Genomic DNA, 17,169 nt, shown 5'->3' with positions numbered 1-17,169 from the left:
AAGATACTGCTCCTTGGTGCAATGAAATGGAACAACAGGATTTAATCATTGCCAACGCAGGTGTGCAGAGCTTTTCCACAGTGCAGATGAAGATTCTGATCTGATCTCATAGCTAGCATCCAGAACTAGCAGTTGTGTTGACATGAACATTCAATGCTCTCCATAAGTAACGGGCACTGCGTATTTGGGTTGACATACAATACACGCAAACATCATGCTCTGATGTTGACCTCCACATGGTGTGAATTACATTCATACATAATAACATAACTGAGGTGGAGATGAGAAAGAGTAATTGGGTGAAAGTAATGGCAAGAAATGGAAGGGAGGTAAATAAGGAACCTTGAGGACAAGGACCTTGAGCCATTGATGTTACTCAACCAAGTTAAATTAATACACCAGTAAGTAAGGGTCAATGGGAGTTTGAGGCCCTTGACTTGACCTAGATGTGACCGCAGCAAAGACAACGAGGCCACTTCACATACGCATTGTTGTGATGGTTAGTGGCAGTCAGAACTAAACTGTCAACCCCAAATATTTTTGTTGATAAGAGGGAGGTTAGACGTTCACAAGTTCACATAAGACATTGGGTTTCATTTGACCCAGTTTTTGTTGTCCTAGTTTTGGCTTATTCAGATGCTTTGGACAGTCCCCTTGTGGACACTGTATGATAGTTTCTATTGACTCCGCGCCTGAACACTTCTAAATGTACAGTTCCGATCATAAAGGTGTCGGCACACCTAATTAATAAATGAGAAGCTTTCACATAAAATGTAACCACATAACTGGATATTTCAGTGAATTCCAAAAAAGAGATACATTTGTGATCCTTTTTGCTTGAACCTTTACATGCAAATCCTGTACACATGTACACTGATGAGCCAAAACATTTGTCTCCTTTATTGCATTTCTTATTTAATAACGCACCAAATGTAGTAAAAGTAGTCTGGGTGCTAAACTGGCCTGCCTACAGTCCAGACCTTTCAGTTTGAGATCTGGGGAATGTGTGCTTTGTGCCATTATCCAGCTGAAACAGGCCACTGCCATCAGGGAATACCATTGCCAAGGGGTGTACCTGGTCTGCAACGATATTTAGGTAGGTGGCACGTGTCAAAATTACATCCACATAAATGCCCGGACCCGGGGTTTCCCAGCAGAACACTACAAAGGCGCATCACCCTCCACTGACTTGTCATCTTCCCACAGTGCATCCTGGTGCCATCACGTCCCCAGCTAAACGGCGCACTCATACACGGCCGTACACGTGACGTAAAAGAAAATGGGACTCATCGGACCAGACGACCTTCTTCCAAAGCTCACATGCCCTTTCTAGGCTCTTTTAGATTAGTGCACAGGGGTCACAGGGGTCATCATGGGCACGCTAACTAACCAGTCAACAGCTACACACAGCCCCAAACGCAGCAGGGTGCAGTGCACTGTGTGTTGGGACACATTCCCCCCATAACCATCCCATCATTTTTCTGAGACTTGTGTCACAGTACACCTTCTGTTGGTTCGGACCAGACGGGATAGCCTCCGTTGCCCTCGTGCATCGCTGAGCCTTGGGCGCCCAACACCCTGTCGACGGTTGGTGGTTTGTCCCTCCGCGGACCACTGTCGGTAGGAACCCACCACTGCTGACCGGGAGCACCGCACAAGCACTGCCATTTCAGAGATGCTCTGACCCCGTCGTCTGGCCATAGAAATGTGGCCCTTGTCAAAGTCACTCAGATCTTTACTCCTGCGCATTTCTCCCCGCATCCAACACGTTGACTACGAGAACTGAATGTTCCCTTACCATCTAATCCACTCACACCTTGACACGTGCCCTTGTTAGGAGATGTTCACTGTTATTCGTTTCACATGTGAGTGGTTGTATTGTTGTGTCTGAGTTTATTGCAGTCCCGAAGATCATGGCCATCCAATATTGTTTTTTAGCCTTGTCCCTTGCATACAATGATTTCTCCAGATTATCTGAATCTTTCAGTCATATTATGTACTGTAGATGAAGATCCCCAAACTCTTGGCAACTGAGCAAGAGGACAAATACATTAGAGAGTCTAGTTTGAGAAAGAGACACCTCACAGGTCCTCAATTGGTATCTTCATTAAATAATAGGCCTACCTGCAAAACACAAGTCTCAACGTCATCAGTGAAGAGCTGACTCCGTGATTCTGGAAAAGTTTAAGATGGGCAAAAGAACACAAACACCGGACAGGCGCTTGATTGGAGCCAGTTTCCTCCTACAACAGGACAATGACCCAAAGCACAGCTCCAAACTATGTAAGAACTATTTAGGGAGGAAGCAGTCTGCTGGTATTCTGTCTTTAATGGAGTGGCAAGCACAGTCATCGGATCTCAACCCTATAGAGCTGATATGGGAGCAGCTTGACTGTATGATATATAAGAAGTGCCCATCAAGCAAAACCAACATGTGGGAGGTGCTTCAGGAAGCATGGGATGAAATCTCTTCCGATTACCTCGACAAATTGACAACTAGAATGCCAAAGGTCTGAAAGTGAAAAGCATTCACTAAAGAAAGAAAAGTTTAAAGGACACAATTATTATTTCAATTAAAAATATTTTTCTAATCTTGTCAATTAATATATTACCTATTTATTTTTCTATACTTCCCATTCCAACTAATTTCATGTATGCTTTCATGGAAAGCAAGGACATTTGTAAGAGACCCCATACTTTTGAACAGTAGTGTACATCTTAAACAAAATCAGCTGTTTCAGTGAACATCAATGACAATGAATGGGATGGCAGGTAGCCTAGCAGTAAGAGCATTAGGCAGTAAACAAATACCTTAACAGACAATGAAAATATGTCGTAGTGCCCTTAAGCAAGGCACTTCACCGTCATTTTTATTGGAAGTTACTCTGGATACAAGCATCTAAAAAATGGCTTAAAAAATCTAAATGGAGAGGCTAACATGCTTAAGACATCCTTGACTCACTGAACATGTTGAAAATACTATGGGCCTGGGAGCCTCCGAGCAGACAAGGTTAATTTACCTTGAATACAACTGATGTAATAAAAGATCCTTGAGGGCCTAGATCTAATTAGAACACAGAATATTCCTAATAGGTCATGAGGGGGATCCCTTCAAAATGTAATCTTAACAGAGTCATGTGAAATATCTGATGTGGCGGGGAGTCTAGTGGTTAAGAGCATCTGACCAGTAACAGAAACGTTTGCTGGATTGAGTCCCTAACCTGGCAAGGGGGCAAGGGGAAACCCTATACAGTTACAACCCAAGTTCCATAATTAAATTATTTATTGAATCACACATTATGTTTTGGCTTTAAAAAAGTGCGTAATGTGTGTCATGGTGGGGTAATGGCCATTTGGCCAATTCGTGAATCAGACTGCTTGTGATGGGCTGTCCCCTCCTCATACACTTGAGCATATAAACCCAAGTCTCCCAGACTTACAGACAACTTCAGACTGAAAACTTTCAACATGCTCGATTTGTTGACATTTCTCGTTGAAACGCTATCTCTTCTTAACAACTACGAACTTTTTGAACTGAAATGGACTGAAAAGGAATCCGTGCGCAAAGAGCGCACGATAAACGGTAACGCGCCGTTGTCTTTTCGGCGAGGGGACATTTTAGAGGTGCCGAGAACTTTTTTTAACACACTTCGGTATCTACTTGGGTGAAAACAAAGTTGCGCACCTTATACCAGATATAATGCCTGTTCTAACCAATGATAAGTTGGTCATCGAAAAAGTTATCACGAATAAGAGACTCATTCTGGGTTGCTTGTACAAGTATGCCACGGTGCGCGTGGATACCGTTGAAGACTTCGCGTATGGCTCCAAGATATTGGTGAATCATATCGATAGAATGTTTAAGACGCAACAACTGCTCTCAAATGAAGAGGTCGCAAAGAGGGCAGAACAACTCATAGGCGCCATCCCGTACAGTTTATTATGGAATAACTGTGAACATTTTGCTACATACTGCAGATACGGATCACCGAAAAGCCAGCAAACAGAAAAGGTAATTAGCTACTTAGTTTGTCGATCCAATTACGCTATGCATAATCACTAAATACAGGCGATATTTCTGATAAAACTTTACCTAATATTGATATGAATTAACACTGATATAAATTGCAATTATTCACAGTTTTACAGTATCTAACATACCATAACGAAATTAATGAATTAATGTAATTAGAAACATTGTGTTCACTCAGTGTTACAGACAGCTCATTAAACTTGGCTTTGCTTTATTTCTTTTTTAGAGACTACGTGGCATAAATATAATACAGGACAGGTATATCATATAGCAACTTTGTCCTGAATGTATATATATATATATATATATATATATATATTATATATATATATATATATATATATATATATATATAATTATATATACTATATATTAATATATAATATATATATATATATTATATATATATATATATATATTTTGAATAAGAAGAAGCTTGATTTATTGTACACAGTGACTTCAGTGTGGAAAATAGGTATTCCTTGGCTTTTGGTATGAATCATGGCTGTCATGTGGTGTTGCATTCAAGGTTTTCTTAAGTATATAAAAATTATAACGAAATAGAATGTGCACAAAGATTTTGTTCATAAAAGCCTATCAATCCACAAGCGTGTTAACTGCAGTTTTTTCTTTTTCAGTTCTGTGAGGGCTTGAAATTAGTCATCAGAGATCAAAGGAGTGTTTGTCTCAGCGTTCTTCTGGGAGCGATCTACATTCTCTGCTTTGGCATGGCACCTACAACTACGTTACCCCATAATCTTACATAAATTTTCACTCTGTGGATGGCCGGCTAGAATCTTTAAACACTATTCTGACATTTCAAGCAGAAACCTTTCGGGATGGCGATCTGCAGTGGTGCTTGTAGACGGAATTAATGCACCCGCCACTCAGACACCTTGGGTGTGGCCTAGCGTATGCCATTGTTACAGCAAGAGCTACCACGTAATTTAATATTTCCTAGCACAAGTGTTTCCCAATCCTAATCCCTGGACCCGAAGGGGTACAAGTTTTAGTTTTTTTTCCCTAGGACTCACAAACCTGTTTCAAATGTTGCCCTACCGCTCACACACTTGATTGACATAATCAACCTGTCATCAGGTACAAGTCTTTGAATCAGGTGTGTGAGTGCTATATTTGTGTCCTGGGGACCAAGATTGGGAAACACTATCCTAGCCTAAGTAAAAGGAAGGGGAATGCATTGGAAAACAATTATGCATTGTAGGAATAAATGCATTATTCAGGCTTCAGAAGGATTTATGAAGGTCATATGCTCTCACTGTGACTGAAGTATCTTTTGTACCCCCTCTCCAATTTTGAAGATTGGCCAAGGTGTATTTTCATTTTATTAGCTTACTGTGTAAGTCAATGTAATCTTGTCTGTAAATGGATACACTTCTTCAATGGCTATACGCTTGTATAGTTTTCAATATGTCTACATTCCATTTGAAACTCTAAGAGTATACACTTAATGTACAAGATTGTTTTATGGATGTCATTAGAGCAGTTTTGTTTTCTTTAAAAATCCTAGTAAATATCAGAGGTTTTAATAAAAATATGTTTTAAGTGTAAATTTAGTTTTTTGGGGTCTGGTTTCAGGACAATCACACATTTCTCTTAATTATTATTTAAAAAAATATTTTCCAGAAGTTTTCAATAGTTGTACATTCAATCACAGTGCATGTTAATACTCACAATGCAACTTCAGGATTTACAAAAGATGTTGTCTAACATGTAACATTGATCAGATAAAAACCCCAATATACCCTTGAATCAAATATTTATTCATCTCAATCCAACTGACAAAATATCTTTAATTAACACTCCCTGGACTTGAGTAAGGACTATGCATTCTTTTCACACTCTCCAACATATCGAGGATGAACGAGCATTGTAAAACCTACCTTGACTCTTTATTCAGACTCAAGAACATTTTATACAACCCCGTTTACAAAAAAGGTGGGAATGAGGTCATAAAATGCTAACAAAAACAGAATGCATTGATGTGCAAATAATTTATCCCTATATTTAATTGAAAACAGTACAAAGACAACATATCAAATGTTGAAACTGAGAAATGTTATTGACCTTTTCGAATTTGTGTTTGATATTTGCCACTGAAAGCAGCATAAGCCAAACACTTGCACCAATTAAACCCACGGTTGTGAAATCAAGTCTAATTTTAAACCACACGATTAGTGAAAAGCTCCTTTACTTCTGCACCGCAAAATGAAGAAATCTCTAATCCCCCCCGTCGGGGCTCCACCCAGACCATAGCGTTGATAAAACCGGCAGGTGTCGGACCGTTTAACCATTCACCCCAGTTCTGCCAGCATGATTCCCTTCCTCCAACTCCTCAGCCTCTTTTTTGTCACTTCCAAAATGGACGACGAGGACAAAAACAAAAGCACCGACTACGACCTGTCCTCGTACAAACGCGGTGACCTCCTGGAGGTTCCCAGAACCCTCTTCACCCATTTCGGCATCTACCTGGGCAACAACCGGGTGGCCCACTTCATCCCGGACATCCTTCCGGTGTTCACGAAGAACGCAGAAGCCGTTGCGAAGATGGTGACCAACAACCGCCTGATTCTAGGGGTGGTCACCAAGGCGGCGAGTGTCAGGGTGGACACGTTGGGGGACTTTGCGTACGGCTCGGAGATCCTGGTCAACCGCACGGACGGGCTGTGCAGCCGGCCCCCCCTGGGCGGGGACGAGGTGGCCAGGAGAGCCGAGAAACTCGTCGGCCCGTGCGACTACAGCCTGCTGTGGTACAACTGCGAGCATTATGTCATGTACTGTCGTTACGGCGTCGCCATCAGCTACCAGACCTACCAGGTGGAGTATGGGGTTCGTCCTTTGCTTTCGAGTGGCGGTACGGGATTGATGTGTCGGTTGTGATTTTACAGGAGAAACCGTTCACCTCCGGGGGCACTGTCTCAACATCCAGTGAAGGAGGGTGTTGTTTTAGACAGCACGACTCGAGTGGCCCCAAAAATTCAATTTGTTCGACCTATTACAGTTCCAGCACGCTTGACTCCCTTTTATACACGTCTGCCGGAATAGATCTTGGGAATAGCTGGGGGTACCCAAGGGGAGGTTTAGCCAACAACAGCATTGCAGTACATGAAATGGAAGAACGTGGTACTATATTTGGGATGCTATCAGATTGAGCAATATACTGATGCTTTGTTTAACATTGAGCCATATTAAAGGGAAACGCTACCAATAAGAAACCCTGGCGAAGCAAAATCTAATGATTTATGTGTACAGTACATTCCCTGAGATATAACCTAAACGTATTAGCTACACATCAACAGTTTAGTGGAAAACCGTTTTCGCTCCCTTCCCTGAAAATCCCTTCTGAAAATCCCCTTTTACATGTGATTGAAAACACAAAAGGGTCTCTATTTATCCGGTCACAGGATGTCACAAGTCACATGTACATGAATATTTTCTCGAAGAAAACAGCCACAGGAAGTGTGTATGATATCTTGCAGGTATTTCAGTGGATGTGACTGGGACTGTTTTGTTGTGAAGTTGAGCTCACGTGTCAGTTTCCTCTAGGTCGAGTTTTGTTCCAGACTGACTGACCGTGTTAGACACTATGGCTTAGTTGGTCAACTCTTTTAGAGTGATAATGGTTACAATGTCTCTTGTTTACTTGGGCTTACATTGAAGTAGGTCAGAATCGTCATTCACATCACAGACAGTTGGCTGATTTGTTCCAGTATAGCAGTAAATCACCCAGTTCATCGTTTTAACTGATCATGGTTTAATGTCCTACATCTAGAAGACACTTATCTCCAGCTACTTACAGGAGCATTCACAGAATATGGCCAAATGGTTTGGGCCCCAAGGTGAAAAGCTCTTAAAGCAAATTGCTCCTATAACTTACTCTAGATAGGGGCAAAATGACAAAAATGTAAAGGTCAAATGGCTAGAAGAGACATGCAACCTCTGGCATGAAAAATAAAATAACTCAGGTCAGTTTGAATCGCGGTGTTTCTATCGGAACCTGGCCCAGAACAGTAAAGGCAGGAATATTGAACACTGATGAGAAGTATGATGAGAGGCTGTACATCTGAAAAGGTCACATGATAAGGCCCTACAGTGGATAGATGGATATTAGGCCCCGGGACATTCTTTCTGATTTAAGCGCAGTGGCTGGAGAGACTAATGAACACTGTCAGTGATATGATAAATAAACGTACCAGTGGACACATCGTTAGAATGGGGGGGGAATTAGGACGTTCCAAAGTTTAGTCGGACCACAGTGCAGTGGTAAACAGCACCATCTAGTGTTCAGGCAACAATGGAACATGTCCAGCCTTTGTTCGTACGCAAATTGACATACTTAATGTGTGTCGGATTTCAAATGTTTCCACACGTCTCTGAATGGCTGCGGCTGTTCATTAAAACAGTGATCATTTGTCCACTTGGTTGCGGTTTGTTAAATTCTGTCTCACAAATTGTTGCATGTTCACTGTATGGCATTAGCATGATGAGGATGCTTCTTCTGGGCCAGAGCTTCTTTCAAAAGTTATAAATGCATAAAAAATTAATAGTCAAATAAAGATGAACTATTACAATTCAAAAGGCTCCAATTCAATTAAAAGAAGACAAATGCTTTCACAAATAAAGGCAAACATCACCTCTTGCTTTTACCTGTGTTGAAAGGTCTTAAAATGTAAATTTTCTTTTGTATCAAAACACCCACAAGCAAAGCTATAATGAAACCCAGTGGATAAAAAACAATATGGGACTTACTCTTGATTCATCCTCTCTCCTCTAGTTCTGTACAGCAGTGAGAAGGATCATCTGCAGTCGAATGAATGCCTACCTCACTGCCCTGTGTGGAATGGGTGTCATGTTATACCTGGGCTCCTTAACGCTGCTGAACACAGCAGCCACCCTGCTGGTCGCCTTCACTCTCTGGATGGCATCATAAAACAAAATGGCCTACGAGATCCAACTGACTGGACAGAAGAATATGGAAGGCTTAAACGATGTCCAGCTACCGCCATCACTGCATTATCACTGCATATGAACAAACAAAAAAAAGCACTGTCGGGAATGTGTGTTGAGTGTGGTTTTGACTTGATTTATTAAGGTATTTTGTGCTTAAAGGGTTTGATATTTTAAAAAGCAGTATACATATTTACATCTGATATTAACTGTGTACAATACTGTAAAGATATTGTTTGGGCAGTATATAATACCATTATCAATTACATGATCAAAAATTATTTGTTGTAGTTTTTTAGGCTCTTATATTGTGACATGATCTGGTCTACTGTTAAGTGGTACGGCCGGGTGAAAAGCAAAGAAAGAAAAAGCAAAAACATAGCTGGCTAAAGAAAAAGCAGCAAGCATTGTACTGCTACAGTGGATGACAAAGAATGGCCACCATGATGAAAAAACAAACAAACTGTCCAACAGATCAGGAATACTCTTCAGGAGGTAGGCGAAGCATGTGTTAGTCTGTTAGCCACTAGCATCTGCAGAAACCATCACCAGCCATTGCTGGTTGAAATTGACTGTTTCTTTTCATTTATTTTGGAATCATTTGTACCTCAGCAATTCAGAAAAATAAGGCAGAGACGCAGGCCTCAGAGGAGAATATACAGACATGCGCAGAACCTTCCAGATAAATAGTGCCAGAGAGTAAAGGACCCGAAAAAAGCCACAATTAAATAAAGACAGGGTTATTTTTAAATGTTACTGCCAAACTCTGACAGGGTGAATACTAAACTATGTATCTACGGCTTTCAAATAAGTGAATAAGGCTACTTTCAGAACATTTTAAATGATACAACTTATCATTTAGATGGCATTGTAAGTAGATGGCATTGTAAGTAAATCATGCATCTGAATGAATAGCACTATTTTGGAATACATGGGGAGACAGGTCTTAACCTATGAAAAGTTCTAGAAATATGCTACATTCTTGGCTAAAATTGTTTGTAGCTACAGCCTCAAAAGCATGACTGAAACTGTACCGTTGCAGAAGGAGAAATGTTTTCTCAGTGTGCATAATTCTTCCCATCCTTTTCTCCAACTGGCATATTTAGAATGAATAACAAACCATTAAATAATTCACTATACAAGGGTCATTTCAGAACAAATCATTTGGCATTGTTGATTTAACTAATGATATAATGTACATGTAAACATTACCTTTTAAGGATGATTAAACATTCATTACAAAAGTATTTGAAATACTTTGGGAGACAAAAGATTGAGATTGTTTTACATGGAATTTTGTATTGTCAGCTATTACAGTAGACACCAGACTTTGGTGCATAGTGAGGTATTATGCGTTTTAGAGACATTTAAAGGAGCATCTCTAACAAAATCCTTACATAATATATTTCAAATTCCACATTGTATTGAGTCCAATAGCCTCTCCAATTCAATTTATTTTGCACATACTGGCTTCAATTGTAAGAGCAGGCTGCTTGGGTGCGTGCAAAGGTGACAGCTTTGAACCCTCGGCTTGACCAATATGATTTCCTCGTAAATGTGCCCTCACACGTGTTGACCAATGTGATTTCCTGGTAAATGTGCCCTCACACATGATGACCAATGTGATTTCCTGGTAAATGTGCCCTCACACATGTCGAACAATGTGATTTCCTGGTAAATGTGCCCTCACACATGTTGAACAATGTGATTTCCTGGTAAATGTGCCCTCATATGTGTTGACCAATGAGATTTCCTGGCTAGAACTTCAGTGTGTAATAACATAGGGAGACCACAAAAAAGTACACCGTTTTGTACAAGAGTACTCAAAAGAAACTACAGACGGGTGACAAATTACAAGAAACGTCTACATAAAGTGTCACAGACCAGCTTCAATATGCATTGGCACCGATTCTACGAGTCTTCGGAACTCTACTGAAAGATTGAACTCCATGTCTATAAAGATATGCCCTCGATGGTCTTTTGATGATGGTGGAGGAGAGCACTGTCTAACACTTAAATCCTTTCCTCTTGCCATCATTGATCTCAAATTGAGGTCAAACTGGACCAGTACCGTATTTTTATACACACCACAGAGCATGATAGGATGTTAATTCCTTAATTATATCATGTAGTACACCTGCATGGAAGAATCTGCATTTGCTATGTTTCTTTCCTTTCATTTGTCACCCGTCTAAATATACAAAGTGGGGGTCGATAAGCATGAGGTCAGTACAATAAATGACACCGGTAAATGAGACAGTAACTGACAATACTTACATACAGAAATATATATGACACTACAAGTGGTGTTACATAAACAGAGAGATAAGGTGCAAAGGTAGGTGCCCACCAAATGAGCTGACTCGCACACAGTATATAGAGATAAACACCCAAGTATCTGTCAGTTTAACGCTCAATCACCAGGGACAATGCTCTTGGTGGTAGCTTGCCCACCTCACTTCCTAATGAAAGCCACCAACGGAATAAAACTGAGGCGGAAAACGTTCCACCCAACGAACGTCTCTCCACCACTCTCTCCCGTGCCCTCCCTCCCTCCCTCCCACCCACCCTCTCCCTATCTCTGTCCCTCTCTCTTGCTCCTCTTTTCTCTCTTGTCCTCCCTTCTGGTTTTCCTCCCTGCCCATAACTCTCCCTCACACACTTAATCACTCTCCATTATCCACTCTGCCTGCCTATCTCCTTTCCCTGGCACTCCCTGTAATACAACACAGGAAGAAGGGATAGGCTGACTACAAAGTAGCAGATTAGAGTTGGAACAATCAGTTTCGTGGCCCTGTGGGGTCTGTGTGGTATACTCCATTAAGCAAGCAGTGAGGGGTTAGCCTGCCATTATAATGTTCAACTGAGTGGCCTCACGGTTCAATACCCAAACAGCAGTTGACGCATTCAATATGTAAATAGTCATCTGAATGCTTTATGATAGCCCGATTCGGAAGTCTGTTGTCACTGTTTATACCGGAAACCCTAGCCGAGGTCATTAGCAGTCAAGTGGTGCAATCACGATTGCCTAATTCTCTTATGGATTAGAGAAGCAACACTAATTAAATCTACAATCTAATTTGTTTTTCTTGAATCACCTACATGCGCGAATGTCATGGCCAGTCCCAAGGGTTCGTAGAAATCAGAGTTTGTTGAAGGTCTTCAGCCGTAACGTGACTGAAATGTGAATGAAAGACGTTCTGTTATTGGTTCGCTTGAACCCAATATCCCATGAGAGACTGAATCTATTCGGTTACGTTTCCGAACACCTCCTGCGTGTCAGGACATGCTATGCAACTACTCCCTGGAAACGGAAAACCTAGTTATTGCAGCGCAAATGCAATAACTCTTTGCTCTTTAAATTTGAATACTAGACCCAGAGAAGGCATTACAAGTCTTCATGCCCTGAAAACCTGGTATATTTCAAGACACACAACTGTACTCTTTTGGCAATAGAACAAATTAAGGTTACTTGCTTTGCTTTTAAAGCTAGCAAGGTTTACCTTTAAAACTAACTAGGTTTCTTTTAAAGGTAATACTTTTACCATAATTCCACCTTGTTGGGAAACGGCAACACAAAGTTAACCACAGGCCACTATCTTTGACCAGAGGATGAGCTGTAAACATACTTTTTAGTAAAAGTACTTAAACTTCTCTTATAAAGAAGCGGATATCTCTCTCATTGAGAAGCTGATATCTCTCTTATTGAGAAGCTGATATCTCTCTCATTGGGAAGCTGATATCTCTCCCTCATTGAGAATCTGATATCTCTCTCTCATTGGGAAGCTGATATCTCTCTCATTGGGAAGCTGATATCTCTCCCTCATTGAGAAGCTGATATCTCTCTCTCATTGGGAAGCTGATATCTCTCCCTCATTGAGAATCTGATATCTCTCTCTCATTGGGAAGCTGATATCTCTCTCATTGAGGAGCTGATATCTCTCACATTGAGGAGCTAATATCCCTCTCATTGAGAAGCTGATATCTCTCATTGAGAAGCTGATATCTCTCTCATTGAGAAGCTGATATCTTTCATTGAGAAGCTGAGCCCTAACAGGGTCTATGAACAGTGGAAAAGCAACCAGTGGTGCTGAGGAAACACACAGCCCATGCTGTGATAATACACATGCATTTTATGGTACATACTACGATTATAGGATCGACAAAAAAAGACATAAGAGGGTTAACAATGTTGGGTATTTTGATAGTTGCAGTAAATCTTTATTGGGCCATTATGTAAAGATTGATGTAATATTTTTGTATGAGAAAACAAGTTTTATGTTTTGATGCAGGTAGTTGATTTTGTGTATATCATGCTTTGAGAGTAATGGTCCATTTTACAAATTCAATTTGTAATTTTGGCCAACGGTGTTTAAAGTTTTGTTAACTGTTTTGAAAAAGTGAATTCTTTCTGGACAAAATGTGCTCAAGCAATTAAGAAAAAAACTGTTAAATAATAAAAATGTCCAATGATGAGATGATGAAAGTTCTACAAAAAAGTAATATTTTATGTAATATTTTATATAATAGTTTTTCTTTGCTAATCTTTACGAGTAACCTCAAATGTGATTGATGGGGTTGATTTTTGGGAGTCGTCCTTAAATAGCCTCCTGACCCATTAGAGATGGATGAGGCTTTAGCCCCAATGCGGTGAAGCTGAGTGAAGGCCAAGGAGCGAATGATGAAAGGAATCCTGTCACGCATCGCTCCCAATTTAATAGACGCTATTGTGGAAAGGTGACTTGTGTTCTTTATGACAGTCTCTATGTCCAAACAACCATATGCCTCTGGTGATCTCAATGTTGTTGACATATTTGTTTATGAGACAGGCAATGCAAGATTTTGTTTAAAATCACACTGACCTTCTTTGAACTACAGTACACTTGGCCAATGATTTTGTATTACATTATTATAGCTTGTTAGGAGCTTTTTACAGAGTTGAAAGACTAATAGTCTCAGTGAGTTAACAAAGATCTGAGCAGGTACTATCAAGTGTAAACAAAAACTAATTACAAAAAGTAATTATTCAGCTAGACGTTTTCAAAGCTTCAGTTCCACCTTTACAGAAGCTTAGTTTGTAAATACATCTCCCTCAACATCAACATCTGACCTTCTCTTCTAGTTTCCTCCAATTTCAGTTTTCACATAATACAAAGGCACAAATTCAGATGGTTTTAAGCTACAGTATTCAAATGGATGAAGCCACATTGGAAGAAGCCTTTTTTTCAGTTTTATGTATCATCCCCTGACATTATCTGTACTTCTTTGTAAAGTTATGATTTGTTTTACCTAAAATTAAAGCCTCAAGTAATTTAAGTTGCTATACAACATCTAAGGGACATTTATTAGTACACAACTGTAGTGGGGCAATGCACATACCAATTTGTATCAGTTCTATGGCACACTCAAGATAAACCCTACCCTTGGTTACCTGAGAACGTCACACATTACATTAAAGTGCAGTTTAAATTTGTAGCTAACCCAAAAGTTAGGAAGTTTGAGACATTTAATCAAAACATGTTGTCAGGTCCTGGCTGGGGGCCTCTAGGATGAGCAAACATAGGGATGAGGAAAAATAGGGACAAGTAAAACATAAGAATGAGTAAACATAGGGATGAGTTAACGTATGGATGAGTAAACATATGGCCAAAAACATAGGGATGAGCAAACATAGGGATGAGTAAACATTGGGACAAGTAACAGGGTTTAGGGGAACATAGAACTGAGTAAGTATAGTACTGAGAGAACAGAGGTAAGAGTAATCATAGGGCTGATATGAATATTTAGGCTGAAAGTACATAGTACTGAGGGAACATAGGGCTGATAGGAACATTTAGGCTGAGGGAACATTGTACTGAGGGAACATAGGGCAGAGGTAAAATAAGTTGAGGGAACATGTGTAAGGTGTTGCAACATTGACCTACGTAACAAGTTCTACGTCATCCATGACACCTTGCTGACAGTCGACTGTATGGTTGTCATACTTCCAACTGGTCATTTCCTTGCCCTCAAACAACAAGCAACGCGGATTGCCTACACTCTAATTGAGAAAGAAGCAGAGTTCAGAGAAAAGTGACAAGACCAGTGACAACCTTTGTTACCATCCAATTCCCGCTTTCGTGTTCTCTACAGTCCTGCATGATGGACTGGTCCAACTGTCTGAACGTTTCAAATTGGAGGCAGTGCAGCCTGCTGTCTTTATTAAAAAGCGACGGGTAATCGCCAGCGTGGCCACAGTGGCAGTAATTGTGAGACATTTTGGGGATGAGAAAAGGTTGGCAGACAGCACACGGCTCATTAGCGCCGGCCATGAGAAGGCATGTGTGTGGTAATTTAGGGTAAACTGATTACACACACAGTGGATAGTGCGGGTACGCTAGTGATGGAGCCCGTTCATCATGTTGTGAATGCAAATGGGCCACACTATTCTCCCCCGATGATGATAGAAGTTACACTGTTAGGGTGATTCAATTTAGATTCACAGAGTAGAGATGGAACTGCAGTCGCTAAACACGACATAACCCTCCAAAACACACTTTCATCTAGACTCGGCCATATGAAAAGACAATACTTGGAATGCTTCATTATGTTTGAACGCAAAAGCTCTCAATCCATATTGCTTTGGTGTTATTAGCTCTAGTCGCCGTCAGAAAAGCTGACGTGACATGTTGCCGATATTCTCTAAGATGATATTAAGCTGGTCACAAGAGCATTATTGTAGGTGTACATGTCAATGTCACTGGGCCGCATGAGAAGCAGCGGAAAAGGCTATTAGAAATTAAATGAAAGCGGTCACATATTTTAAGCAATATTTAAAGCAATACATTACATTAACATTTCACATCGAGCCATTTAGCAGACACACTAATCCAGAGTGACTGACAGTTTAATCTTAAAAGAGCTCGGTGTAACAGTATGTAGATCTTAATAAGGAACTGAATGAAGTAGCTGTCAGCAAAGACATTGCTAGAAGGAATCAAAAAATATAAAAACAACATGGGGTAAAGTTGGATATACTTGGATGTACTTAAAGTACTACTTACTGTGTGGATATCCCAACTAGCTTTCCTAAAATATCTGTACGGAGTGTAAGTTGCTCTGGATAAGAACTTCCGCTCAATTACTAAAATGTAAATGTGACAACTGCAAGCTTTCGATCACAAAAGGCAATGGTGGGGGGGGGGGGGATGTCGAGCTATCTCAAAGACTCTTCAAAAAGGTAGGGTCATAAATGTCATTGGAAAAGGCTTTGGAGACAAGCCTCATGGTTTTTGGCACAATATTCATACAGCTGCCTGCATGTGTACGATAGGCTATATTAAGCCTATATCACTGGCAGAAGATAACAATAGGGCAAACAAGCCTGATTTGCAACCTGTTCAAATTGTACCAGCAGTTCCCTGGGAGACCATTTTAGCCAGGTCCCAGCTCAGTGTGTGCTTTTTGCTGTCATTGTCGCGTTTGACATGACAGCGAGTGACAAGGAGTGGGCATGAAAACCTAAATCAGCTGACACTAAGGCTAGTAGGGTTTGGCAGCAGAGATAATACTGGATGAAGACGCAAAACTACTTTGTCCCCACTAGTTCACCGGCATTAGTTAGGAGATGATAAATGACAGCTTTATTAATGGTGGCGGACAGAGGGAAGCGGCACTGGAATGAACAGGTAACATTGGGGCATTGTGCAATTTAATGGACTAGATTATGATTAAGAGCGCCTGACACCCGAGCTACTGTGGTGTTGGGAATATTGATGTTCGCCAGTTCTTAGACAGTGATGAATTTCGTGCTTGCTGGCAAACGGGCAGGCTGCCTCATGAAGGCCATTGAGGGTATTTAGGTATGCTTCAGCCATTTCAGCCATGGATGGAACTTAATTACCGTCTCTGTGGGAGGGGAATCAATAATGGATTACTATTCTGTGGCCATTGCTTTCGCCCTTTTTTTTCTGAGGGAAAGACATTGTATATTGCTGTGTATTACTGACGGACAGCTTATGGCTATGGCTCCAGAAAGGCTGACTGAACATCTTGCTTTAACTGCTTTTTTCAGAGCTACAGTATAATCAACAAACCAGGCCTTCTGCAATACTGTCACAAAAAACTATGGGAGGGATGGTAGCTTTCCAGGAACAGGGTTGTGTAGAGTAATAACATAAGGATATAGAGTA

The 17,169-nt window shown here is 40.7% G+C and overlaps 2 protein-coding genes across 3 annotated transcripts; both read left to right on the top strand.

Annotated features, from left to right (window-relative positions):
- The first annotated feature begins 3,426 nt into the window (after positions 1-3,426).
- lrata (lecithin retinol acyltransferase a) lies at positions 3,427-5,073 on the top strand. Its single transcript, XM_010891605.3, is given in 3 exon segments — positions 3,427-3,636; positions 3,638-4,012; positions 4,672-5,073. Coding segments are annotated over 3 exon segments (672 nt in total). The 5' UTR covers positions 3,427-3,468; the 3' UTR covers positions 4,801-5,073.
- Positions 5,074-6,094: 1,021 nt separating this feature from the next.
- Positions 6,095-10,214, top strand: si:dkey-30k22.5 (lecithin retinol acyltransferase family protein). Of its 2 annotated transcripts, none has more exons than XM_010891604.3 (2): positions 6,095-6,868; positions 8,826-10,214. In XM_010891604.3, exons 1-2 carry the CDS (start codon positions 6,365-6,367, stop codon positions 8,979-8,981), a joined length of 660 nt encoding a protein of 219 aa, XP_010889906.1. In that variant the 5' UTR covers positions 6,095-6,364; the 3' UTR covers positions 8,982-10,214. The 2 variants fall into 2 exon arrangements, with proteins under 2 accessions (XP_010889906.1, XP_019899199.1); XM_020043640.2 differs by having other exon boundaries at positions 6,095-6,880.
- The last annotated feature ends 6,955 nt before the right edge of the window (positions 10,215-17,169 follow it).

Source organism: Esox lucius, chromosome 25 (genome assembly GCF_011004845.1).
Source record: "Esox lucius isolate fEsoLuc1 chromosome 25, fEsoLuc1.pri, whole genome shotgun sequence".
NCBI lineage: Eukaryota > Metazoa > Chordata > Actinopteri > Esociformes > Esocidae > Esox > Esox lucius.
This window is presented reverse-complemented; position numbering and strand designations above follow the sequence as displayed.